General features: G+C 41.8%; 1 protein-coding gene across 1 annotated transcript in view; it reads left to right on the forward strand.

Moving 5' to 3' along the window:
- Positions 1 to 31: 31 nt before the first annotated feature.
- Positions 32 to 26,292, forward strand: part of LOC309338621 (uncharacterized protein) — a gene marked incomplete at its 5' end in the record, with an annotated part of 67,238 nt that continues 40,977 nt past the window's right edge. The window contains 8 exons of the mRNA XM_081855941.1: positions 32 to 291; positions 2,882 to 2,987; positions 3,582 to 3,817; positions 6,084 to 6,249; positions 7,302 to 8,060; positions 10,443 to 10,832; positions 13,339 to 13,574; positions 15,186 to 15,351. Coding sequence (XP_081712067.1) covers positions 32 to 291; positions 2,882 to 2,987; positions 3,582 to 3,817; positions 6,084 to 6,249; positions 7,302 to 8,060; positions 10,443 to 10,832; positions 13,339 to 13,574; positions 15,186 to 15,351 — 2,319 coding nt within the window. The remainder of the gene's footprint in view (positions 292 to 2,881; positions 2,988 to 3,581; positions 3,818 to 6,083; positions 6,250 to 7,301; positions 8,061 to 10,442; positions 10,833 to 13,338; positions 13,575 to 15,185; positions 15,352 to 26,292) is intronic.

Here is a 26,292-nt window from a genome sequence, read left to right on the forward strand (position 1 = left end):
GATTACTCCCAAGGCCTCGCGTTTCGTTTGGATGTGTATCCCTCCGCCCGCCCTCCTTTACCGAAGGGGCTGGTTTGCTTCAGCGCCCCTCCTCCCTCAGCCCGTTGAGCGAGGGAGCCCAGCCGCCGACCAATGGGAACAGGCGTTGCTTGGGAAAGCGCGCAGCTGCGCCGGGCGGCGCTACGATGAGCAAAATGGCGGCGCCGACGGCAACACTGCCGCCTCAGCTCGCGGGCAAGTTCAAGGGGTGCGTCCCGTCTCCACCGCTTCTTCGGGGGCTCTGAGAAATGGGTGGGCGAGGGGTGAACCGTTGGCCATTCGCGGGGAGGCTGGAGCTGTAGAGTACCAGGGGACAGGGGTAGGGAGCTATGTCCGGGTCTCTTCCCCTCCTCGCTCGGAGAGCCGGGGCGGCTGAAAACGCGGCACTCTAGCGAGCCGCTGTTTTCTATTTCTGCTCTTCTTCCTCCGAGCTCCAGTTCGCTTTGCACGGAAACCCGGCTTCCAGATTCGGAGCTGCCCCGGCGAATTATTTGCGAGTGTGGCATTTAGGGTCTCAGAGGGGTGTCTGTTCCCCGCGCTTTGAACCACTTCTGGTTGGGAAAGGGAGGTTTCGCAACGGAAGCCAGGAACACAGTGGCCTTTTTCGGCTGTCAGTGGGTGGTTGGGTTCCGCTCCAACCCTCGTGCTTCGAGTACTCAAGTCTTCCCTGCTTCTGCAAGTCATTCGGTGGTTTGCAAAACCAAGTTTTCTATTACGTCGCAACAAAGCATAAGCCATACGTGTCTCTGAGCCAGAATTAGAAGCGAGTTTCCAATTCAGGCTTGAGGCAAAACCAGGAAGTTAAGAGGAACAGAGCGTATGTGAAGCTAAGTTTGAGATGTCCAAATCATGATTTGAGCAATGTCTTTGACAGAGGACTATTTAATCAGTATGTTTGTATTCTCGCGTCTTACATTTTATTTTAACCATGCAGTTTTATTTGACACAGAACCTATGGGCTGCATGCTGCTTGTCATGGGGGGTGGGGCGCTGGGGGGAGGGTTAGTGAGGCCAAAATTTGACACACACCATAACTCTTTGACAGGGTCCTAGTGCCCTGCATCCTCCTCAAAGCTGGGAAGTGCTAACTAGGCTTTGGGAATGAGGTGTGAGAGCTCTAGGACCCTGTCAGAGCCCTCATGCCTCCTTCTCAAAGCCAAGCGCCTCCTTACTTGGCTTTGGGAAGGCAGTGCAAGGGCTGGGGGGGGTGTCAAGATGATCCTTGTGGTCCCTTCCAACTGTACAATTCTATGAAAACCAGTTTTAAAAATATGTTTCTCTACTGTGAAGCCCAGCAATAATACTTGAATTGCCATTGATTAACAAATCATACATTTTCTTACTATTCTAGACGATAATTCAGATGTACTGACATCAAAAACAAGGCATTGTCTCCCCCCCTCCTCTTTTTTGAAGAGAACTAAGGTTTTTTTTTTGTTAATAGTAAAGAAATAATAATATGGTGCCCATCTGACTGGGTAACCCCAGCTACTCTAGGCGGCTTCCAACAAATTAAATGAATGTTTGAAGACTAACATTTTGATTTTAAGATAAAGATTATTAAAAGTGTTACCCAGAGTCATAAATACCATCCTTTAGATATGAATTAGAATATTTAGCTTATTTTACCAGGTTCTTATTGGTCTGGGACATGGTTTAAGGAAGGTGCTGTGTACATACGAAGATGAAGTGTAACTGCAATAATCCATCCTTTATTTTCCATGGTAAACTGTGTGAGATTAAAACCACAAAACTTTTTTCCTGCAAGTCTGGACACTTGGAAGTAATATTTCTGCTTAATTTTCATATATGGAATCAGTGTATTGCTTAGGACTGCATATCAGTTGGGCAAAATCTTAATGGCTTCAATGATAATGTTTCAGTGTGATAAATACTGTGTTTGCATTGAGATGTGGTCTGGAGGGGTATGAGAGGTTTAGAAAAAGGCTGTGTTTAGACATCATGATAAACCATAATTTATTGTGTATAAGAATAATAGACCTGGGGCTCCTTCCCTCTGCTCTTTCTCCTCCAGAGCCACAAGGCGGTGATGGGAAGCCTTCACTTCTAATTTCAATTTTTTACAGTTTAGGTATTACATCTGAACTGTAAATTGTGGTTAATTTTAAACATGGCATGTTTCAAACAAAGCTTAACCAGTTCGTCAAGTTCAAGCAAGAAGATGAGCAGTGGTTAATTGAAAATGGAAGTAAAACTTTCCAAGCTTGTCTTATCTACAACAGGGAGGGAAGGAGTATGCATCAGCGGCGTAGCGTGGGTTGTCAGCACCCGGGGCAAGGCAAGTAATTTGCGCCCCTAACCCCTAACCTGCCGCCGCTGCCAGCTTCTTCTTGCTGCTGCCTGGGCTGGTCGGGTGTGGTTCTCTCCCACGCTCAGCTCTGCGCTGGGTGGCCGCTGCACTGTCCCTCCCCCAGATAGTCCCTCCCTCGCTCTCTCTCCGCTCCGCACCGCACCGCACGCCTGGCACCCTCCCCCTCCACAGTGGGCGGTGACCCGGCAGCTCGGATCAGATTCGGACAGCCAGCACTGCAGTGAGAGAGAGTGAGCCAAGTAGGGGCAGAGAGCTGCGAGTGCGAGCGAGCGCCCCCCCCCCAAATGTTGCGCCCGGTGCAGCTGGGCCCCCCTGCACCCCCCACGCTACGCCACTGGTATGCATTCCTGGGAGGAGGCCAGGCTCACTTTGTGAGCCAACATAATTATGGGTTTTCATGATATCTGAACACAGCAGTTTACTCCTGTGTAGAAATTAATTTGAATAAAGTTGCCTGATGGTGATTCTGATATTTACAAAACTAAAACAATATTGCTTTGTTCTTCATAGATCCTTCGCATACAATACAATTAAAGATAGGCTGCCTCTAATCCTGACTAAAGTTATTGATACTCTGCATCGACATAGAAATGAATTCTTTGAAGAACATGGAGAAGTAAGAAATTGCTGCCTTTTATGCTTTCTCTTTCAATACTGTTCTCTTAAAAACCTTAAGCAAATCAAACTTTGTATAATTATTTCTGCATGCTTAATGAAATATTTTTCTGCTTCCATAAGAACATACAAAGAGCCTTGCTAGCACAAACTAAAGAGCCAGTATCCTCAGTGTATTTGTCACAATTCTCCATTCAAGCCTTTTCAGCTAGTGGCCATCATCACATCTTTTGGCAGTGAATTACATAAATTATTCCTTGTGTGACCAAGTACTTTTCTGTCCTGAATCCGCTGCCATCTGTTTAACCGGATGACCCCAAGTTCTAGAATTCTCTGTCCACTTTTCCCATGCCATGCATAATTTTATAAACCTGTAACGTCTCAGTCACCCTAGGTCCTGAAGCCACAAGTTGCCTACCTATGGACTAAAGCATTTGGTTGTCATGTTTGATACTTGGGTTCTGGACTTGCACTTTTGATTGGAATTCAGTCAAGTTATTGCAACCCTACAATTTATTGAAAAACCTAACTTTATGAACAAAACACATTCAGATTGAAAACATTTGTTTATCTCTTCATTTTCTCTTAATTTTAGAAAGGTATTGAATCTGAGAAGAAAGCTATAGCCTATCTCTCCAGGTTACGGAATGAGCTGCAGACAGACAAACCACTGATTGCCTTGACTGATAACCTACCTGACAGCACTCTCTGGAACCAGTGCTTAGAATATCATCAAAGTTTATCAGATGAACCACCAAGCTGGTTTCAGTCTCCTTGGCTATATACAGAGTGTTATATGTATCGTAGAATTCATGAGGCACTCGCTCAAAAGTAAGCATGTGTGTTGTTTGCTGTTGTATCGTTTCCATCTGTGGGATGGGGAATTGTTTAAGGTAAAACAGAGAAAAGAACTCAATCTTAAGTGCCAGCTGTTTTCCTTTTTTTTATTCCTTCTCCTGACTTGTAGTCAGCAACAGAGTGATAGTTGCCTCTTGCATCTGGCACCAAGAGCCAGAGCAACATAGCAGCAGCTTGGGTAAATAGACACCATCCTGTGAAGGACTCCAACAGCCATTTCTGGGCTTCGGTTATTTCCTCTGAAACCTGCTATGCGGTACACAGATCAACAGCAGAGTGCCAGTGGAACATCTGAAGACTGGGGAAGGTGAACTTTGTTCCTTCCTAGTGACTCTTGTCTATTTCATGCATTTTAAATATTTTCTAATCCACCTCAAAACCTAATTTAGTAGGCATAGTATAACTACAAGTTGGAATTTTAGTGTCACTTCTTGCTACAAAGTTTAAAGTCCTTGTAATTCTCTTCTTTCTTTGCTTTCTGCTTAATGATAGACCTGTAAAGTGATTTGTTCACTTTAGCTTACAGCTTAATTGAATGAAACGAAAACTGTTGGCTACTTTCTTTTTTGAACCCCACCCATAGAAAAACAGCCATCAAATAAATAAATAAATCAGTTGAAAAATACTGTAACATTAATAAGATGTGTTAAGAATAATTATATTAATTTACGTAACTTATAACCCACTTTCACAGCTTATACAGTGCCTCAGGATATAGTAGTTACCCAAATCTGGAGTACAGATTTCATGTGGAGTCCTATCAGATGACATTGAAATGATGAGGAAAAAATTATTAACATTCTTTTCTCCTGTTCCTGGAAGGATGAAGGAATACCTTGTTTCTTGGGAAGAAAAAAACGTAAAGTTCGTTTCAAATTTGAAACCATTCTGTGTTTCATAATTACAATGTTTATTTGTTATATATTATTGCTTGGAATTGTTTCTCTATAAAAGGTCATATAAGCTCATTAAAATGTCAAGAAATGTGTGCTTTGCTTATGAATTATTTTAAATAACAAAAAACATTTTATATTGAACAACTTCAGATATTTGATTTCTGTATTTCTGTCATTTTTATTAGGGGCCATGTGTGTTAATAAGGGAGGAAAAAATATGAAATATTCCTGGTATATTTATAACTCAAGCTATTGTTTCCTTCTCATGCATTTGTGTACCACAACCAAACGACTGGTCAGAGTTGGGTAATAGGCAACAACTGCAGCTCAGTAATAGAGCATCTGTTTATCAAGCAGAAGCTCCCAGTTTCAATCTCTGGCATTTCCATGTAAGGATGGGAATGTTCTGTATGAAAACCCTGAAGAGCTGCTGCCAGTCAGTGTAGACAGTACTGAACTACATTGGACCAATGTAGAAGGCAGCTTCTGATTTTATTTATTTGGTGCATGCATCTTATTTGGTAAATATGAACTGCAGATTAAACATTCTTGCTTTCTGCTCTTGGCCAAGAAAAGATAGTTGTGGTGGGAGGGATTGGTGTATTTATGATGAATGCTACAAGTATGATGAGCTGGGGCAGGGAGAATCTGAGAACCTTTGTATTTTTTCTCAAACACCTTTCTAACATTTACATAGTAAAATTAAACCTGTTTGACTAAGGATGGAACTTCGTATTGTTCTTTGTAGCTACACTATTGGGAGCTAAGCCATGGTTTGGCTGAGTGTTACATGTTACATTATGTGTCCTGATTCACACATAACCCTAAGCCAAAACGTGGCTTAACATAAATAAGCAAATGTGCTAGTGCGGTTAGGAAATCACAGGTAGTTCACTCCTCCCGCTGCTGCTACACTACCAAGAGCTAGCACATGGTTTGGCTTAGGGTTATGTGCAAATGTGCTCCTAGCTTGTTTTTCTCTAGACAGACAATGAGCTGTATAACTAAGGTTTGGAGTGAGACAAACCACAAGCCGAGATTCACAGGTAACACTAAGCCAAACCATGGCTTAGCTCCCAATAGCGGAGCAACAGCAAGACCCAAGAAGGAGTGAAGTGCCCTAGTTTTGTATAAGTATACTTGTTTATGTATATTAAGCAGTGGTTTGGATTAGCATTTTGTGAATGAGGCCCATGACTTTGAGCTGGGGTGTAGAAGTATACAACATAGCACCATGTCACATGGTAAGCAATTGGCGGGGTAGGGAGCTCAACATGTGGATGTGGTCTTCAGTATTTATTAAGGTCAAAAACTAATTTATGTTTCCCCCCTTTTCTGTTTAGTCCACTCATCAGTGACTTTGATGTGTTTAAAGAAGAAAAGATACACAATTTCTTTGAATCTCAACAAGCTATAATTCTAATGAGTACTTATCTGCAAGATATATTGAAAAACGTGGAGAAACTAGATGAAAATTTATTGAAAAAGGAATTTTTTAAATTGCTTCAGGTAAAACTAGTAATACTGTTTATTTAATGTTGCATATATTCTCTAATTTTTAAGTTTCTTGTTTCAAAGATGGCCTAATGTAAAACATGAGACGTATCACATTTCTGATAAGAAATGTTGAAAAATTATTCCATGCCAGCAGAATAATTTTAAGAAAGTTAAGATCCTTCAACAACTCATATACTGTTCTCTGCAATGTTGTTTTAAATGGTGAGTAAAATTCTTATATCATTGGCTGCACTTCTAATATTGGGGCACAGAAACGAGCACATAATTCTTTTTCATGCACATAATTATTTCACAGCTCTGAAATAGATGTTTTTGAGATGTTAATTTCTCTGAAATTTTTTTTCTGTTATACCCATGGCTTCCCCCGATTATCTTTCACAAAATAGCATTTACATTCCTTCTGTTTTTCTTCTCTCACTTATAATCTGTTGTCACTTGTTCCTCATTGGAACCTGATTTTGGTGTCCTGACAAAGTTATTGATGTGATGCTCATTTGTTGAAAACTAATAAACGTTACCTAAACTTGAGACTAAAGTATGATGGATGTAGTTTTTGCTTTTGAATTTAGAAACTTGGGAGTTAGCTGTGCTCCACAATTCACAAGATGATTTGCTGCCCTGGGTTGGGGAACGGCAGAATATAAATTGAATAAATAATAAAATGATTTTCCCCCTCCCCCCCCCCCCCATAAATCAGCGTCCTGCTCTAAATAAGGGATATATGTACTTGGAAGGAGGCTTCAGTGTCCATATCCCTATCCTTAACCCTATCGTGATAGGGAATAGCTTATGTAAATGGGTGCTGTGTGCAGCTTAATCCAACAAAGGTAGTTGATATTTTTAAAATAAGATTGAATCCCCTCAATCAGTTGCTCAGAAGTAAGGAGATTGATTCAGACGCTCTTCTCTGCTAAACAGCTGACTACTGGGAATCCAGCTTTTTCAAGTATGCCATTAAATCCGAATCTAAATATATGTGATAGATAGTGCAACAAGGCATTACTCAGCTCACAGGGATTGTGTACTTTTTCTTCTTCTTTTAGGTTTCACTGTGGGGCAATAAGTGTGACCTTTCACTGTCAGCCGGTGCAGATAGTTCTCAGAAGTCTGACCCATTACAGTCTGTGGAAGAGTTAAAACCTTTTATCTTGGTGGATCACATGGAAAAGCTTTGGTCACTGCTTATAAACAAAAAGAACATGAATAAGCAGACTACTAGACTTGATATAGTCCTGGATAATGCTGGTTTTGAACTTACTGCTGACCTTATACTGTCTGACTTCTTGTTATCCTCCAAATTAGCTACTGAAATTCATTTCCATGGGAAAAGCATCCCATGGTATGTGTCAGATACTACAAAGCGTGACCTGAATTGGACAATTAAGCAAATGCAGGCAGCTAATCACAAGGGGATGTCTAGGTGTGGTGTCTGCTGGGAGGGCTATTTGAAAAATGGCCTTTGGATTTATCATGATCACTTGTTCTGGACCTCGCCGCATGAATATTGTAGGATGGCTCAAGTGGCTCCTGATTTGTACAGTGAATTGCAGAAGTCAAATTTAATTATTTTTAAAGGTGATTTGAACTACAGAAAGTTGATAGCGGATCGGAAGTGGGAATTCACAGTGCCATTCCATCAAGCCTTGAACACTTTTCACCCTGCCCCCCTCTGTAGCTTAAGAACGCTAAAATGTGATATCCAGGTTGGGCTGAAACCTGGGCAAGGTGAACAGCTTACTAATACTGAACCTGATTGGATGATCATTGGGAAATATGGAATAATTCAGTTTGATGCTGCTTCATGATTGATGTGCAAAGTTTAAAGGACAGTGCTGTGCTAAATGCTTTTGTTGGTCAAGGTTGAAAGACCGCTGACTTTCAATGTGCATGTTCTCTTCTACGGGTCTTACTGCTATTTTTAAGGAGGTGTGCAACTGTGACATTTTACAATCCCTTTTCTGGTATTTATGGTCTTAAAAAACGAAAACGTCATTATTCTTAGATTATTGTAAGTAAAGAATGCTTGACAGAGGAAACACTGAGTGAGAGCAGCTTTAGTAGCTGCGGTTTGTCTGACCTCTATTCTAACATTAACGACAAAATATTGCACTTTGATTTGCTAAAAGTTTTTGCTTTTCTGTAGCTCAAGTCTTACTTTAAAGCTGCCTGAACTTCTCTGGTCAAGATTAGCTTAAATAAATAAATGGATTCAAATGTATTCAATGGATAGACTTGAATTCTTTCTCCAATATAAGAGGTATCAGCATCAGTTGGTAGTAGTTTAAATAAGTAACCTGGCATATAAAGAACACCTTTTACCACTTGTTAGCTACGCTAGGCTTTAAGTAGCACTGTGGGTTAACTACAACTAGAGATGGAAGGCTTTGCCCTGACATGATTATTGGCAATTGGGTGAGACCACATTCCCATTTTCCCCTTCCTGCTTATGCTCAGGCGCTTTGAGGTGGGGTAGGTAGTAATTTCATTAATTGCAGAGGAGGAGATCTAGCAATGGATGAGTGTTGCAGCAGATAGGAGAGGAAAATGTGAGGAGGAAAGGGCCTTCCCTACCCTGCTTAAACATTTGGGAGGCAGTTATATTATTTAGTTGGAAAACAAATGTCACTGGGTTGGATGCCATCTTGTACGCTCTATTTTCTTTTGGACCGCATTAGCGAGGCCACAATATGGGGTGGGGACCTATGTATACACTGCTCAGGTCTGCACTCCGGTGAGGTCACTTTGGTACTGCTAAGAATATCTAAGAGTGGTTTTTGTCTATTTGGTTGGGCAGTCCATGAAATCACAACAGTGAAGTCCCAAGAAAAGAACACACACTACTGTAGTCTGCATTTTAAAGAAAGAGACTTGTGAAACATAGTTTATGGTATAATATGCTTTAGATTATTATAAATTAATCTAGTACTATTAGGTAGATGGGTTTATGATACAACAAGGTATTCAGGTACAGTCATCTTACACAATTCTAGATATATTCTGGCTTTTCAATTGTACTTTCAGTTATTGAAACAGTCCCACAATCCCAATAAGCTCTTGTTTTTCCAACACCAGCATCTATCAACGGACCTCCTCAAAGTCATGGTGCAAGGATAGTCAAGCAGCTTTATCTTTTAAGTGTAGAATCAAAATGGATTTTCAACATTCCTTTTAGTACACCCACGTTGATGATAAAATTGTGGCGCTGGCAGTACTTTCTTTAGTTGGAGTCCATTAGGATGCATACAATACAAAATTACATGAGCACCTAAGTTGGGCTGTCACCTCTGTACCTCCCTGCCACTGAGACAGTGGCAAGATCTATTTTCTATTCCTGTAATTATTAAGAATCGGCTAATATTGCCACTGGTTTTCCAATAACTATCCCAGGTCCAAGGGTCTTCCTTCACCCTTAAAGAAGAGTATGCACCCAGGACCAGTATTTCCTCATCTGTATAGTCTGTCCCTCTTCCTCCAAGTTTGTCTTGCCTAGACTGATCTTAAGCTTTGAGTCTACTGCAGAGCCCAGACTCTTGTTCGGGGATACTGACAACATGGGATAATGTCATCTGAGACATTAAAGACAAGCAACTCCCAGTCCATGGTTGCGCTTAAGCCCGTTCCAGGGCCGAAAACAACACGTGTGTTGGGGGTCACACATCAATTGGAGGTGCACAAAAAGGTAGCTGCCTGTATTTATAATTTAGAAGTGTCTCACTCCTTTGGTTCTGCTGTGACCAGCTCCAGCTCCATCCTCTTCCTCAACTGTCCCCTTAGTGTAGCCATTCCACCAAACTGTCTCAGTGGGCGAGCTGAGAGGCAGAAGGCTCCTTCCATCATCAGCTTTGTTGAAAGCCCAGCTCTATCAGGCACCTCCTACCCATCAATTGTGCCAGCTGGTCATTATAAGAACAACTGTTCTAAGAATTGGCACCCGAGTTTAATTTTTTCCTTCTCCCTCCCGGTCCCTTCTCCCTTGCGTGTCCCGTTTTGTAAGTCTGCGGTTACAGAATATACACAAGAATCCTAACTACTTTCTGCAGCTTGCTTTTTAGGAATAGCTGAAACCTACAGTCGCAACTCCCTCCCCCCCCCCGGCCCACTTCGCGTCTCTTCGCTCCGCAGCTACTCAGCGCCAAGGATCCGAGGCGGAAACCAGCTGTGCCCGGTCCTAGTGAGGGCGGAAGAGGACAGAAGAAGGTCTCACAGGGGAACCGCCGCAGTCCTGGGACGGGCGCTTTAATCGGAGCCGTCTCCATGCGCGCGCATCTCGAATAGCCACTCAGAACGAGACCTGTGACCTTTTTTGCTTTTTCCCGAGGGCGGAGGGAGGAGGCTCCTCCGCTCCTCTGCATCAACCCCGCCTCCCGCCCCGCTTCTCTGTCTCCTTACCGAAGGAGCTGCTTCGCTCTGCTCCCTTTCTAAGGCCGCTGCGCGAAGGAACGCAGCCGCCGACCAATGAGAACAGGCGTTGCTTGGAAAAGCGCCCAGCTGCGCCGGGTGGCGTGCCGGGAAGGCGCCGCAGTGAGCAAAATGGCGGCAACTTTGCCGCCTCAGCTAGCGGGCAAGTTCAAGGGGTGCGTCCCGCCGCCGCCGCTTCGTCGGGGCTCTGCGAAATGGGGCTGGGCGAGGGAGCGTGTGCCCAGGTCTCTTCCAGGGTCTTCCTCCCGCTCTTACCAAGACCCTGAGCTCCTGTGCCACGTTTGCTTTGGGCACAAGGCCGGTGTCCAAAGTCTCCTTTTTCGCGCAAGGCTTTAATAAGATTTTATCTTAAATCACTTTTCCATGCTCCTTGACTAGCAAGAGCATCGTAAGCGTTTTCTCTCTCGTGGCATAAATCCCACTGTGTTCAACAAGACTTTTGTTATTATATTCCCCCCACCCCCCGACCGGGATTGAAAGCGGCTTGCACAAATGACAACAAGGCGGATGAAATATGAAAAGCTAAAAACTTGCAAAAATGATCTTTAAAAAATAATTAAAGTGCAAGGGAATTAAAACAATAGAAAAAGAATCGTTTTAGAATACAGATAATAAAAACAACTTGGAATATAAGAGTTGGAGGGAGCATGGAGTGACAGTTGGGAAATGACAGTTGGATGAAGGGAATGAAGGGCTCTTCCATACAGCAGTGTGCTGTGCACTCTGTGCTCCTTACCTGAATCATCACAGCCACATCAAAATGTACCAAGGTATTTCCCTATTTAACGTGAATTTACAGTTTTTATGGAAAATCCAATAGTTTTGGCTTTTTGTTTTGTCACTCCAGAAACTGCTATGTGGAAGTGTCCATATAGGACCTTAATAGTTCTATTCCTGACCTGATGACTGGTAGGGAGCCAACAGTAGGTAAAGCTAATGACAGGGGGGGACCAACTAATCCTACTTTTGTACCCATTTGCATCACTTCCAAACTCCACAAAGAAAGCACTGAGGCTAAGGAAGAGGAAACTGACAACCAGGTCCACCCCCTGGGCTGACTATGTTAGAAGGCAGGAGCCAAGACAGGATGATAGGACAGTGCTCTATTTTCCATAACGGGCCAACCAACCCTACTGTGATGTGTGTTTAGGAAGCAGACTATCTATGCAGGGAATGTTTATAACTATGTTTTTAGTTGTATTTTTTAATTTATGCTGCGAGCCACTTTGGGTCCTACACAGGGAGAAAGTTGAGATATTAAAAATATTTAAATCATAAGAAAAGGATACATTACAATACAAACACATTTAGATATTATATAGATATAATATTTTGTTCTTCATAGATCCTTTGCATACAATACAATTAAAGACAAGCTGCCAGTAATCCTGACTAGAGTTATCAATAATCTGGAGCAACACAAAAATGAATTCTTTGAAGAACACGGTGAAGTAAGAAATAAGTATATTTGACCTTTTCTCTCTTGATATTTTATTGGAAATCTTAGGTCTTCCCGTACCTTTTGAGAATTGTTTCAAATGCCTAGAGAACATCAGCTTTCATTTGAACTTGTAAAGAGCCATGCTAGATCAGACCAGAGATCTGTCTTATGCTTTATGCTTCTCCAGTGGCACACTAGATACTATGAAGGGAATAGGCATCTTCCACTGTCTTTCACTATCAACTGGCTTGCAGTAGCATAACTGTTTCTGAACATGTAGGTTCTCTGTAGCCATTGTTACTATTAGATAGTGATAAGACTTTTCTTCCCCATGAATTTGCCATTCCCATTCAAACCATTTAACTTGTGCACAATAAAACATGCTTTGTGTGAACAAGCATTTTCTTTTGTCCTGAATCTGCTGCCAGGTATTTTCATTGGCCTTAAGTTTTTAACTTTGAGACCATGCTGGGGGTTCCTGCCACAAAATGGCTACCATGGGAAGTGTAATATAGCAACATGACTGCTATGGGAGTGGCTATGGCATAACACAAAATTAAGGATACAATCACACTGAAATTTCCCAGGACTGCATGCCTAATCTGTTGAAGTTTTGCACACAAAACAAGACAGAAGCAGGAAAAGGAAAAGGACATTTAAGGGGACGTAGAAACAGTGTCTCTTTAAGACCCTGTGGATTCCTATTACCTAGTGCCCAAATCACAGCTCTGACTTCACTCATCAGCTAAAAACACCTGACAGGTAGAAGCAGCCAGGTTTGCTCATTTCACAGAAATTGCTTAGAAGTGTATCTATACGTTTTCCTTTAAAACTTACCATGTCTAGGGGCACCAGTTAAAGTCTTTCAGGCACCACTATGCCCCATGGGCACAGGGTTGGCAACCCAGGACTTAGAAATTTCTTTCTAACTCTTAAACCACATTTACTTGATTAACATCCAGTATCACAGACAGGTTAGCAATGCCAATGTTCATTCAGCTTAATTCAAATACTATGTTGTTTGTTATGTTCCCTGCTCTGAGAGCTATGTCCTCTGGATCTGCACTTTTGATAGGAACTCCTGAGAAAATGCCTTTTATAGCTATTCTGGTCCTTAAAACACTTTATTTATCAAATAAGATTTGTTTTTTGTGGGGGGAAAGTAAGTTTTATCAACACACACATTTGATTGAAAATATTTATTTCCTACTTTATTCTAGAAAGGTATTGAAGCAGAGAAGAAAGTTATAGTCCTTCTGACCAACTTACAAGATGAGCTGCAGGCAGACAAGCCACTGACTGCCTTGAATGATAGCCTCCCTGACAGCACTCTCTGGAACCAGTGCTTAGAATATCATCAAAAATTATCAGATGGACCACCAAGCTGGTTTCAGTCTCCATGGCTATATACAGAGTGTTATATGTATCGTAGAATTCATGAGGCACTCGCTCAGAAGTAAGTACATAGGTTTATATATCAGATAGTAAGCAGTGGCGAGCATAACACATCCATAAAACAACACAAAAATAGTTTGCCAGCAGCAAACTGCATATCACTGGACAGTTGAGCTACTGTATATAGCAAAAAAGTACTGTGTCAACAAGAGTCTCACATAGGCAGCTGAAACAAAGTACCAATGGTGCTTGCTTAATAGTACAGTGGTGCCTCGCAAGACGAAAATAATTCGTTCCGCGAGTCACTTCGTCTTGCGATTTTTTCGTCTTGCGGAGCGCGGATTCCCCGGGTATTAACAGTTTTACGAAAAAGGAAGCAAACTCGCAAGATGTTTTCGTCTTGCAAAGCAAGCCCATAGGGAAATTCGTCTTGCGAAGCACCTCGAAAAACGGAAAACCCTTTCGTCTAGCGAGTTTTTCGTCTTGCGAGGCATTCGTCTTGCGGGGCACCACTGTAATAGGCAAGGAGTTTCACAACCTAGGTGCAATCATGCTTAAATGCCTTCTGTCTTGTAGAAGCAACACAAACATGGAACCCTTAACTGCATCTCCAACTTAAAATATCAGGTATATGGGGAAAGGTGGTCCCTCAAGTCAGCTGATTCCAAGCTGTTTAGGTCTTTATATACTAACAGTAAAACTGTGAATTTGGCCTGGTAGGCTATAGTCAGCCAAGATAGGTTTTTACAAAACAGGCTTTCCATCAGCAGCAAACAACTCTTATCAAGTGGTGAATGACGCCTTCATCCCAGTGGTTCCCCTTTATCACATACACAGCACAACAACACAATGACCTATCCCCTCCACAAGCAGCATATGAAATATTATGACTAACCTGACCCAAGAACCCTCCTCACACTCACAAACAAACCACCCTGAAACCAACTGAACTCAACCAACCAGGCTCTGGACCCTCTCTCGCAATGCCAATAAAAATTAAATCTACAAATAAAAGCCCTACCCATGGGATGCTGACATGATAACATACACAAACACTATGCAATAGAACAAAATAACGTTATCGTTCCACCTCTCCCCTCTCTTCCCCCACAACCGCATTTCTAGAATGACAGTGACTCATACACAATGTAAATGAACTGAAAAAGGCTCTATAAATCAGAAATGGAGGTGCTGTATGTACTTTCCCCCATTTATTTGTTTGTTTTGTAACACAAGAAAATCTCTCATAAAAACTTTGGAGAAAAAAAAGAGGAATTGACCACACTACTCCCTCCTTGAGGACACCAAGTTACACAGAGAACTGTGAGCTACATTCTGAACCTATCCTGACATAAGAGAGCTTGGACACACTGCTGCAAGCGCTGTGTCCGTGGGTGTAGCGGGGGGGGGGGCAGCTGCCCCCCCCGAGCAAATAAATAAATAAAAATACTTAACTAACCTAGGTTCTGCCCCCCCCCCCCTAAATCCTCACTACACCCATGACTGTGTCCACATCTTCAGGCCCCATTAGCTGACACTGATCCCACAGCACCATGCTAGACATGACATACTACAGTCTCAGCAGAGACTGCAACGGCTATGGGAGAAAGTTTTTGGCATTTAGTGATGTCAAAGACTAATGTATTATTATGTTTCTATCCCTTCTGTTTAGTCCACCCATCAGTGACTATGATGTATTTAAAAAAGAAAAGGACCATGGTTTCTTTGAATCTCAGGAAGCTATTATTGTTTTAAGCACCTATCTACAAGAGCTGTTGAAAAACATAAAGGGCCTAGATGAAAAATCCCTGAAGGAAGAATTTTTGAAGCTGCTACAGGTAAAATCTTGTTTAAATAATTTATCTGTTGCACATATTCTGTAATGTTAAAATCCAGTTTAAATATCTAGTTTCAAATATGACCTAATGGAAACCATTAGTGATAATATGTTCAGAAACTATTCAGGCCATCAGAACCATTTTAAGTGAGTTCCTATCTTATAAACCTCCAACTCATCATACACTGTTCTCTGCAATATTGTTGAAAATAGTGACTACTGAGGCCCAGAAACAAGCATGACAAAAGGCCTGGAATAATACATGGAACCCCAAATCTGTTCCATGCACATAGTGGATTTAACAACTAAGGCAAAAATATTTTTATCGAGAGTTTCTGGCATTTATTCTCAGTCATACACATACCTTCCTATGATGATTCTTCAGAAAACAGTATATCAATTATTATCGTTAGCTTGCTTTTTGTTTTTGTAGTTTGCCAAACTATTAATTTATAGGTATTGATCTCTCCTCTGCCAAAACCTGATTAGGGCATGCTGCCAAAAATATTGCTACAGCTTTTACTGTGAGAGAGAAGGTTCAGAAAGTTTCTACAACATTTAAAGGACTCTCCAAAATGAAATAGGGCTACAGGAAGGCACATATATTGGCCATGTTTGATGGGGATGATGGAAGTTAGAAGTCGAACATTGGGAGGGCCACAGGTTCCCTGTCCCTTCTTAGCTAAATCAGGAGTCTGCTTTATACTGAGATATTAATCATACAACCCATCTGCAGAAAACTGCTAACCCCTGGCTTCTAAATGCATAAGCAGAAACGATATTAATTACACTTTGGTCTCAACTTTTCTGTAAAATCACTTGTTAAAGGTAAAGGGACCCCTGACCATTAGGTCCAGTCGTGACCGACTCTGGGGTTGCGGTGCTCATCTTGCTTTATTGGCCAAGGGAGCCAGCGTACAGCTTCCGGGTCATGTGGCCAGCATGACTAAGCCGCTTCTGGCGAACCAGAGCATCGCACAGAAACGCCATTTACTTTCCTGCCGGAGCGGTACCTATTTATCTACTTGCACTTTGACGTGCTTTCGAACTGCTAGGTTGGCAGGAGCAGGGACCGAGCAACGGGTGCTCACCCCGTTGTGGAGATTCGAACCGCCGACCTTCTGATTGGCAAGTCCTAAGGTCTGTGGTTTATTCCACAGTGCCACTCGCGTCCCAACATCACTTGTTAGTATTCAATAAAAACCAATTTATTGATTTAGTTATGTTCTTTCACTAACAGGTGTTTCATGCATAACACATTAGAAGGAGGGAGGGAGTGAAGGAAGGAAGAACTGGAGGGTCACATTGGTCCCCTGAGCCTGAGGTTCCCTGGCTTAGTGGATTGGAACTTGAACAGAACAGTAAGTGTGTCTTGGCAGAGAAACTGCTACTTCCTAAGCCTGTTCAGGGTCAAAAGAAGTGGATTAATTCTCATTTTTCTTACATTTCTTATTAAATTTTATTAATATTATATTTGCCTCTTGGGAATTAACCCACTACCTTTTCACATTGGTTTCAATGGAAGTAAAAAGAAATACTCCAATTCTGACCTACTGGTACTTTCTCCTGTTACAACAAGCAGACCTCTCAGTAGCCCCTTAACTGCAGTCCTCGAAGATGCACTTGGTGTATAGTAGAGCAAGGTTCACCTGGCATACAGATTAAGGTGTACTTTTTCCTTCTTTAGGTTTCACTGTGGGGCAATAAGTGTGACCTGTCAATGTCAGCTGGGGCAGATAATTCTCAGAAGTCTGACCCATTACAGTCTGTGGAAGAGTTAAAACCTTTTATCTTGGTGGATCACATGGAAAAGCTTTGGTCACTGCTTATAAACAAAAAGAACATGAATAAGCAGACTACTAGACTTGATATAGTCCTGGATAATGCTGGTTTTGAACTTACTGCTGACCTTATACTGTCTGACTTCTTGTTATCCTCCAAATTAGCTACTGAAATTCATTTCCATGGGAAAAGCATCCCATGGTATGTGTCAGATACTACAAAGCGTGACCTGAATTGGACAATTAAGCAAATGCAGGCAGCTAATCACAAGGGGATGTCTAGGTGTGGTGTCTGCTGGGAGGGCTATTTGAAAAATGGCCTTTGGATTTATCATGATCACTTGTTCTGGACCTCGCCGCATGAATATTGTAGGATGGCTCAAGTGGCTCCTGATTTGTACAGTGAATTGCAGAAGTCAAATTTAATTATTTTTAAAGGTGATTTGAACTACAGAAAGTTGATAGCTGATCGGAAGTGGGAATTCACAGTGCCATTCCATCAAGCCTTGAACACTTTTCACCCTGCCCCCCTCTGTAGCTTAAGAACGCTAAAATGTGATATCCAGGTTGGGCTGAAACCTGGGCAAGGTGAACAGCTTACTAATATTGAACCTGATTGGATGATCATTGGGAAATATGGAATAATTCAGTTTGATGCTGCTTCATGATTGGCTTGTGTAAAGCATAGCAGTGTTCATGAACACTGTTTATGATGTTTAAGATTGGAAGGTTTACTGGGGTTCAATATTCATGTTCTTTATTTTCTTCTACAGATCTTAAGATTTTTAAAGTTGTGTGCAATTGTGAAAGTTTACAAACCCTTTCCTGTTATTCTTAAAGTATCAGAACCATCTTAAAGGCTATCTTTCCTCTATTCTTAAAATATTTTTGGATGGGGTCAAGAAGTGAGTGTTTTAATGGTTTGCCTGCATCTGGCCTCTTACACTGTTTTAGTTATTACAGTGCAGCACTTTGCCTTGTGTTGTATGTTACATTTACAGTTCTTTAGCAGATACTTTTATAGCTGCTTTGGACAAAATTTAATAAAATAACACATGTAAATAAGCATCTCAATAATTTCTTCAGTATAACAGCTGTATGCATTGGTCAACAGTAGTTTAAAGCAGGAATGAGGAATCTGTGGCCCTTCCCGATGTTCTTGAGACTCCAACTCTTATCATCCCCAGCCAGTATGGGCAATGTTAAGAATTGATTGGAGTTAGACAACCATAGCTTCCCCATCCGTGGATTAAAGAAACAGGAGACGGAGTGTTCTGGATGGTTCTGGATGATAATTAGGATACATTCAAATCCAATTTCAGGCCCATGTTTGGCATGGAAACAATGTCTATTTAAGGCAACCTCTCAAAATCACAATAGCTATTTTCCAACAGACGTATACCTTAGTCTGTACCTTAAACTAGAAGATGTTCGTGAAACAAAGTTATGTTTCTAATAACCTTTATAGGAATATAGAAAGCTGCATTACACTCAGTCAGACCATTGATCCATCTACCTCAATACTGTCTATAGTGACTGGCAGCTGCTGTTCAGATAGGGGCTCTCTCCCAGCCCTACCAGCAGTTGCCAGAGGTTGAACCTGGGATCTTCTGCATGCAAAACAGATACTCTACCACTGAGCTACAGCTGTGTCTCGATCTCTCTGATACAATGTTACCAATATGCCTCTTTTTGTAGCCAACACAGTGTTCCACAGATGATCTGGACTACAGCTCCCATCAGCCCCAGTCATCATTGCTAATGGTCAAGGATAACCCATGTTTTCTATGTGTAGAAACCCTTATCCCCACTTTTCAACATGATGGAATGGTAAATCATTAAATCACATGCACAGTCCAAAATGGAACTGTCCAGACATGGGTCCACCAGCTCTTGTACTGTTTGTGAGAACTAGGTCTATTGTACTGCGACAAATAACGACCTTTTGAGACAATCTACAAACCCTCTTCTCCATATAGCATCATCAATTTGCATAGTACATAATATCACCTCTAATCACATTCTGCATAATATTTAAGACTCCAGGGACTCTGTGTGCTTCTCCACATCTGTTATTGATTGAGGGTATTTATATTCAACGTTAGTATCCAATCCACCCAAAGTGTTCCACAGATGATTTGGTCATATCTCCCCCTTCCTAATTCTCTGATAGGCTGATTCAAAAATGTTTACATTTCTTTCTTTCTGGTTGTTCCTCGAACTATAGGGCAAGAATCCATGGCCATATGCAGTTACTGTATTTCAGATTGATTAGTGGTGGCAAAAATCAGTGCTTCATTTGCAGTTTGAGAGATGTCTTATTTGATTAGAAAGGTTTTCAAATTTCTGTGCAAGTGCTGCCAATGCAGTGGTCCAGTCACATATTAGGGCTTGGCAAATATAGGAATCCGAGTCTCTATCGACCTCCAAAAGTGCTTCCACTTTCCCACCTTTCTGTGGGCAAGTGTTGCCTTTAGACATATCGGTATCTGAGGCCTTGTCTGAGCCCTCAGATATTGAGCCTTCAATTTGCTTTTTAAAAAAATAGATCTAAACATGTGGTCTTGCATTTAGATCCTCAAAATCCTTACCATTCCTAGTGTGTAAAAAAAAAATTCTATTCCAAAACCTGTGGTTGTCTTTCAATTAGATTTTTGCCCTGTCATATTCAAAGACATAAAATTATGCCACCATTTAGCTTTGGAGCTAGCCACACACCCATTGTATTTGTTGTGCTCAATGTGGCAATTAATATATGCATTATCCATCACATTCCATCACTACTTTATAGGGACAACACACGATCAAACTAGATGAGATACAAAATGCTAATTAGAAACCACGCCAGCAGCAAGAGAACATGATTGTCATCAAGATCACAACATGCAAAGGCGAGGTTTAACTTTAACCCATTTTTTCTTAACCACAAGCCTTATGAAAAAAATAAAGTTATTAGCTGAGCTTTTCTCCTAAGTGTAATAGCTCTCTCTGTGTCTGTTTTTCATTAGGATTGTGTTGGAAGATGAAAATATAGAATCTCTCCTTCCTGCATCTTGTGGCCCTGATGAAAATTGTTTATGTGTGTTTGCTATATATTTATATTTAAAATTGATATTGTTTGCAAGAACAAAAACATATGTGAAACAACTTTTTCTTTGGCCCACAGCAGACACCAGGGGTGTTCAGGGGTACTGAGCACCTGTTGGAGAGCCATACATTCCCTGTACCTGGCAGTTTTTGTACCAGTGTCCCATACACCACCATCATTAGACTACAGTTAAATCATACCATTATAATAATAAATTTCAGGTGTTGGTACAGTGTCTTATTATGCCACCAATGTACATGACACTTTACAGAGTACTGTAGACTGAACAAAGGGTCTCTCTTTGCCAAATAATGTGAATTTTGGCATCAAAAGCCATTTTTATTTGTAGACTTGCTGCTCCTCACAATGCATACAAAATACACATAAAGTATATGGTTTCAGTGTATTACACGTGTTCATCTGTATATGAGGTCTCATAGTAGTTTACAGGTTTAAGAATTACTGATGCAGCATGGGATAAATGCATGCAGAAGTGATAACACCACAAAAAATATATACCAGTACATATTCAGGCATGTCAGAAGCCAAGTCACAGTTTCTCTGTTACTGTAGGTTTTGTGCTTAACAATTGCTAGAATCTTTTATGTTCTCTAGAAATAGAGGCAATTAAATAGAATGCATTTTCAACGTTTTAGTCTGAAAATGCAGTACTTTTCTTAGCTCAAAAGCTTGACCTTCCTGATGATAATATCTCTATTCATGCAATGTAGTGGTAGTAAAAACATACTAATTATATCTGCTCCCCTCCCTCTTTCTGAAGATCTTCTATAAACAAGATTCTACATATGTTACGGGTAGAATGCCAGTTTGTAATAAATCTTGGATACATGGATATTTGGTAGTCAGCAAAAAAAAATCTAATCTATCTAACATCCTGTCCAAAGTTCTGGCGATTATCATAGACAAGGCAAAGTGGTCCACAAGAAGAACAAAGGCTTTGTTCCCTCCTTTCTCTTTTTATTAATAGGAGAGAGTTCTCCTTTTGGAAAGGAAATTGGCACACTTTAAAAAGCTGGTTAAAATATATCTAAAGAGGGTCATGAAAATCCCACACTCCCAGTACTGATAAATAATTAAAAATGAGTAGTGGACTCTAGTGGAAGCTTGCCCAAGTAGAAAACTTAAATTGTTTTCTAAGTTTCCACAAAAGGATTAAAGGCTTATCTGAGATTTTTACTAAGTGTTCTGGATTTTACAAACCTTTACCAGTAGACTTTTATGGGCTGAAATATGATTTCTAAGGGAGATGACCTAGAAGTCTAATGAATTTCATAAGCTGGCCTCAGTTCTAACTAGTTAATTGTAATTGGGAATAGAAGCTGAATTCTTTAGCAGTCGGCACTTTAAGATCCCAATTTTTGGCATATTAAGTTAAAAGACATGATTTGGGAGGACAAGGTAGGATATCAATCATTAAAATGGTTATTATTTGAAACACTGTTTCATGCCATCAGTTCTCTCCTTACCTACCTAGCAAGGTAAAATAATATGGTTATGTACCAGCCTAATTTTCAGTTTGGATTCAGCAGTTTGTAAAACAGAAAGCCTCCATTCAGTGTATTAGTGGGTTCTCCAATTCAATTCATCCATTCGAGTCCACTTCATTTTCTCTACCTCCTCTCCCCAGACCCCACTTCACTAGCAGGAATTCAAACAATGGGTATACCTTCATACCCCCTTTATAAAGGTAGATGAAATGTGAGGGCACGGTAGCCCCTCCAGAGTGGATAAATTACAAATAAATCCCGGAGTTTCATTGCTGATTAAATACCTTAAAGGATCACTCTCTAATTAATATATATATAAAGAAAGAACTGTATGAAATTTGCAAGAAATAGCATCCCTTTTGGGGATATTATTCCTGCCAAATTTCAGAAGGATAGCTGCAGTGGCTTTCCTGAAAGGGCAAGGTTCATCAGTCTGAAAATTGCAGGCATAAGGAAAGGTAAGAAATGTGCCAGATTTCAGGCAAAGAAATTCAGGATCATTTGTGCTAGGTACTTACAAGCTTTATGTGTTAGTCACAGCAGGGGTGGGGAATTTTTTTCAGCCCAAGGGCCACATTCCGTTTTGGGCAATCTTCTGGGGGCCACCTGTTAGAGATGGAGGCAAAAGTAGAGCAATTGATGTGATGTGCTATTATAGCAGTCTTCAGATATCTCGTTCCCTACTTTTCCAGAGGGCAAAACAAGAACCAATGGTGGAAACTGCAGAAAAGCAGATTTCAGATAAACATTAGGACAGGGGTAGTTAATCTGTGGCCCTCCAGATGGTGTAGGATTCCAGTTTCCATCATACCCAGCCAGCATTTCCAATAGTTGGGAATTGCAGTCCAACAACATCTGAAAGGCCAGCCATCCCTGCACTAGGATAAACTTTCCCAAGGTAGAAATTGTTCAACAATGGAACTGACTACCTAGGGAGAAGTGCTCTCCTTTGCTGGAAGTATTTAAGTTAAAAGGACAGCTGTCTGTCAGCAATATCTGTCAACTATACTGTGGTTGCATCACTGCAGACTGTGCATTTAGCAGAGAATTTGGTTTAAAAACCTTCAAGCTTCCTTCTAACTCTTATTTTTTTGCTCCCTGGAATACCTATGATGCTGTATCTGCTCTCCTTTTAAAATGTTTAAGCTTTTAATATATTTACATTTTATCATTAAAAACAATGAAACAGGAAAACAGGATATAATATTTTAAAACAAAGAATAAAGAAGAGCAGCCATTTGTCGTCAAAGCTCTAAACTTAGGGCTGTTTCATACCTACGTGTATATACGCCTATAGCACGAAACGCATAGAGAATTTGCTAAGAATACAAGATTTTAAAGCGCAACAATACAATGTGTGGAAAAGGCGTTTCAAATTCTTTCCACCCACCTGCAGGAAATTGCAAATTAACTTGCGTTGTTCTAACTCAACCTGTAAACTGTTGGAAGCTTTTCTGGTGCCACCACCAGCCTAACCTGATAAGGAGGGCAATGCTTTCCTTGCCCAGTTCCCAGACATTTGGAGGGGAAGAAAAACAAACATTATTCAGTTGGATAAAGTCCAACTTCAAGACCTCTCGCGAGAAGAAATAATCAGCCGTCCCCTCCAATCTACAGTCTCTGCAGTGTGTGCCTGTTTCCCTGGAGACCGGCGTCGCTTAGCAAGATTTGTGCTGAAAACGCGCGCGGTCGATTTCCCGGGTAAAGTTCTGATCGAACGTTGGAAGCCGCGCAGCTCAGGGCTGGCGCGTGGCGGCCCCGGGGGAGCATGAGAAGCAGCAGCTCCCGCGGGGGCTCTGCCTCAGCCAGGCTCATCGATGTGACCAGCAACGCGCCGTTGCTGCTGCCACCTGCCTCGGCGGCAGCCTCGCTAGAAGCGGAGGTATGGACCCCCAGCTCCATTCCTGAGCTACTGGTGCGCGGCTCCGGGCAGGCCCCGTTCTCTCAAATATAATATCCAGAGCAGGCACCCCAAACTCGGCCCTCCAGCTGGTTCGGGACTACAACTCCCATCACCCCTAGCTAACAGGACCAGTGGTCAGGGATGATGGGAGTTGTAGTCCCAAAACAGCTGGAGGGCCGAGTTTGGGGGTGCCTGATCCAGAGGCAAGGTTTTCTCTTGGTATCAAAAGAGAAATCCTATTAATACAATCCCTCGGCACATGTTGACTATTTACATGTGTTTACAACGCCGGTAAAGGTAAAGGTACCCCTGCCCGTACGGGCCAGTCTTGCCAGACTCTAGGGTTGTGCGCTCATCTCACTCTAGAGGTCGGGAGCCAGCGCTGTCCGCAGACACTTCCGAGTCACGTGGCCAGCGTGACGAAGCTGCTCTGGTGAGCCAGCGCTGCACACGGAACGCCATTTACCTTCCCGCTGGTAAGCGGTCCCTATTTATCTACTTGCACCCAGAGGTGATTTCGAACTGCTAGGTTGGCAGGCACTGGGACCGAACGACGGGAGCGCACCCCGCCGCGGGGATTCGAACCGCCGACCATGCGATCGGCAAGTCCTAGGCGCTGAGGTTTTACCCACAGCGCCACCCGCGTCCCTACAACGCCGGTAGTGATGTGTGGTTGCCAGCACCTGCCCTTTTCCTAAATTCAACAGGTGAAACTTTCCTCATCGCTGAATCTCCGTGGGAGGAAAAGTGGCACCTCCTGAATTTTACTCAGTGCACAGCTGTTATAGGCATAGCAGCATCGCTAAGAAACAAGACAGACAGAAAAGGTTTCGTCTCCTATCTTGGTACAGTACAAGTTGGGATGTGCTGTAGTTCCCTCTGTGTCGCTGCAGTAGCTCTAATGTGCCCCCTAGCTTGCACTTTGTTTTCCAGTTCCGTTTTTAGACCCTTTATTGATGTCATGGCTGAAGTCCTGTTTTAACTCTGGCCCAGTCTTCAGTGCTGCAAGCCTCTGGTTATGGTGTTTGTCATGTGCCTTGACTATAACTACGCAGGTGACAGTATTCAACCAAGTTACAGTGATAAAAAGTGGTCCGCACAGTTAGGCACCAGCTCCCATCAGGTACAACTAGTGTGGCCAGTGTTCAGGGATGATAGAAGTTGTAGTGAAGCCACATCTTGAAGGTCACAGGTTCCTGATCCCTATATGGACCAACCTTGAAGGTCCTGCTTCAGCTGCTCCTGGCTGAACAGGCAGCAACTGGAGCAGGGCCTTTGCCGTATCAGAGAACATGTCATCCCCCCATCCCATGAATTTTGCTTGGTGCCTACACTGTCATTTAGATATAGAAAGCCATTTTAAGTTCCTGGGACAAATGCTGGTTGGGGTTTTTGCCGTTGTTTTTAAGGTCTGTTGTTAAATTGTCAACTATTTTCATTATATGATCTTTCTAAAAAAGATGATAAGCTACCTTAAGCATTATCACCAGGAACGTGATAAAAATAAAACATTTAAAGCATTCTTAATGCGCACAAATGCACACTGGAGTTGCAGTTGTTCAACATTGAGAACCTACTGCTGAGTCTTTACAAGTTAGAGACCAGAGCCAAATTGGGATACTCAGATGAAGGGTGGTATATAAATATAATAAATAAAAGATAAATACAAACTGCTCACGAATAATAAGGAACAGACTAGAGTGGTACCTCGGGTTACATATGCTTCAGGTTACAGACTCTGCTAACCCAGAAATAGTACCTCAGGTTAAGAACTTTGCTTCAGGATGAGAACAGAAATCGCACGGCAGTGGCATGGCAACAGCGGAAGGCCCCATTAGCTAAAGAGGTACCTCAGGTTAAGAACAGTTTCAGGTTAAGAACGGACATCCAGAACAAATTAAGTTCTAACCCAAGGTACCATTGTATAATTTTATGCTGTATGTTGTAATGCTTGTTTGGTAAATTACTATATAGGAGAATTCTATATCTTTTTATTTCTCATCAGTATCAAATTGCAAGCATCCTTTAAAAAAAAAATAAAAAAAGTGGTTGCCTAGGATTCTGGGCAAAGGTCTTTCCCAAACTTGCCGCTTGAGACCTGTGACCGAAGATGCCAGATGTCTTTCGGTTTTTTTAGAGCAAAACGTGTTCTACAGAAATTCAGAGAGTTAGGCTAAGTACACACTATACAAATAAGCATCTCCCAAGAATCCTGAGTACTGCTGTTTGTTAAGGGTCCTACGGATTGTAGATCTATGAGGGGTAAACTATAGCTCCCAGGATTCTTTGGGGAGATGTGCTTTAAGTATATGGTGTGTACACAGCCTTAGTTAACATGTTATATTGGACTCAATAATGTGGGCAATGTAACATGGTTTTGTTTGTAAACTATGAATACAGCTGCTGTAAAGATCTCTTACCACATCCACGCCATCATATAAAGCACTGTTACCACTTTAACCGTCATGGCTTCCTCCAAAGAATGCTGGGAACTGTAGTTTGTTCAAGATGCTGATTGCTGTTAGGAGACCCCTAGTTCCCTATCCCAAAGTGGTTTAACAGTCAATCTTCATGCCTGTGGAACTCTGGGAATTGTAGCTTCATGAAGGAGTTACTCTGTGTATGGTCTCTGTTTTACTAGTTTACATATTATGTCACTGAT

Source organism: Podarcis erhardii (genome assembly GCF_964252035.2).
Source record: "Podarcis erhardii genome assembly, chromosome: 3".
Taxonomy (NCBI): Eukaryota; Metazoa; Chordata; class Lepidosauria; order Squamata; family Lacertidae; genus Podarcis; species Podarcis erhardii.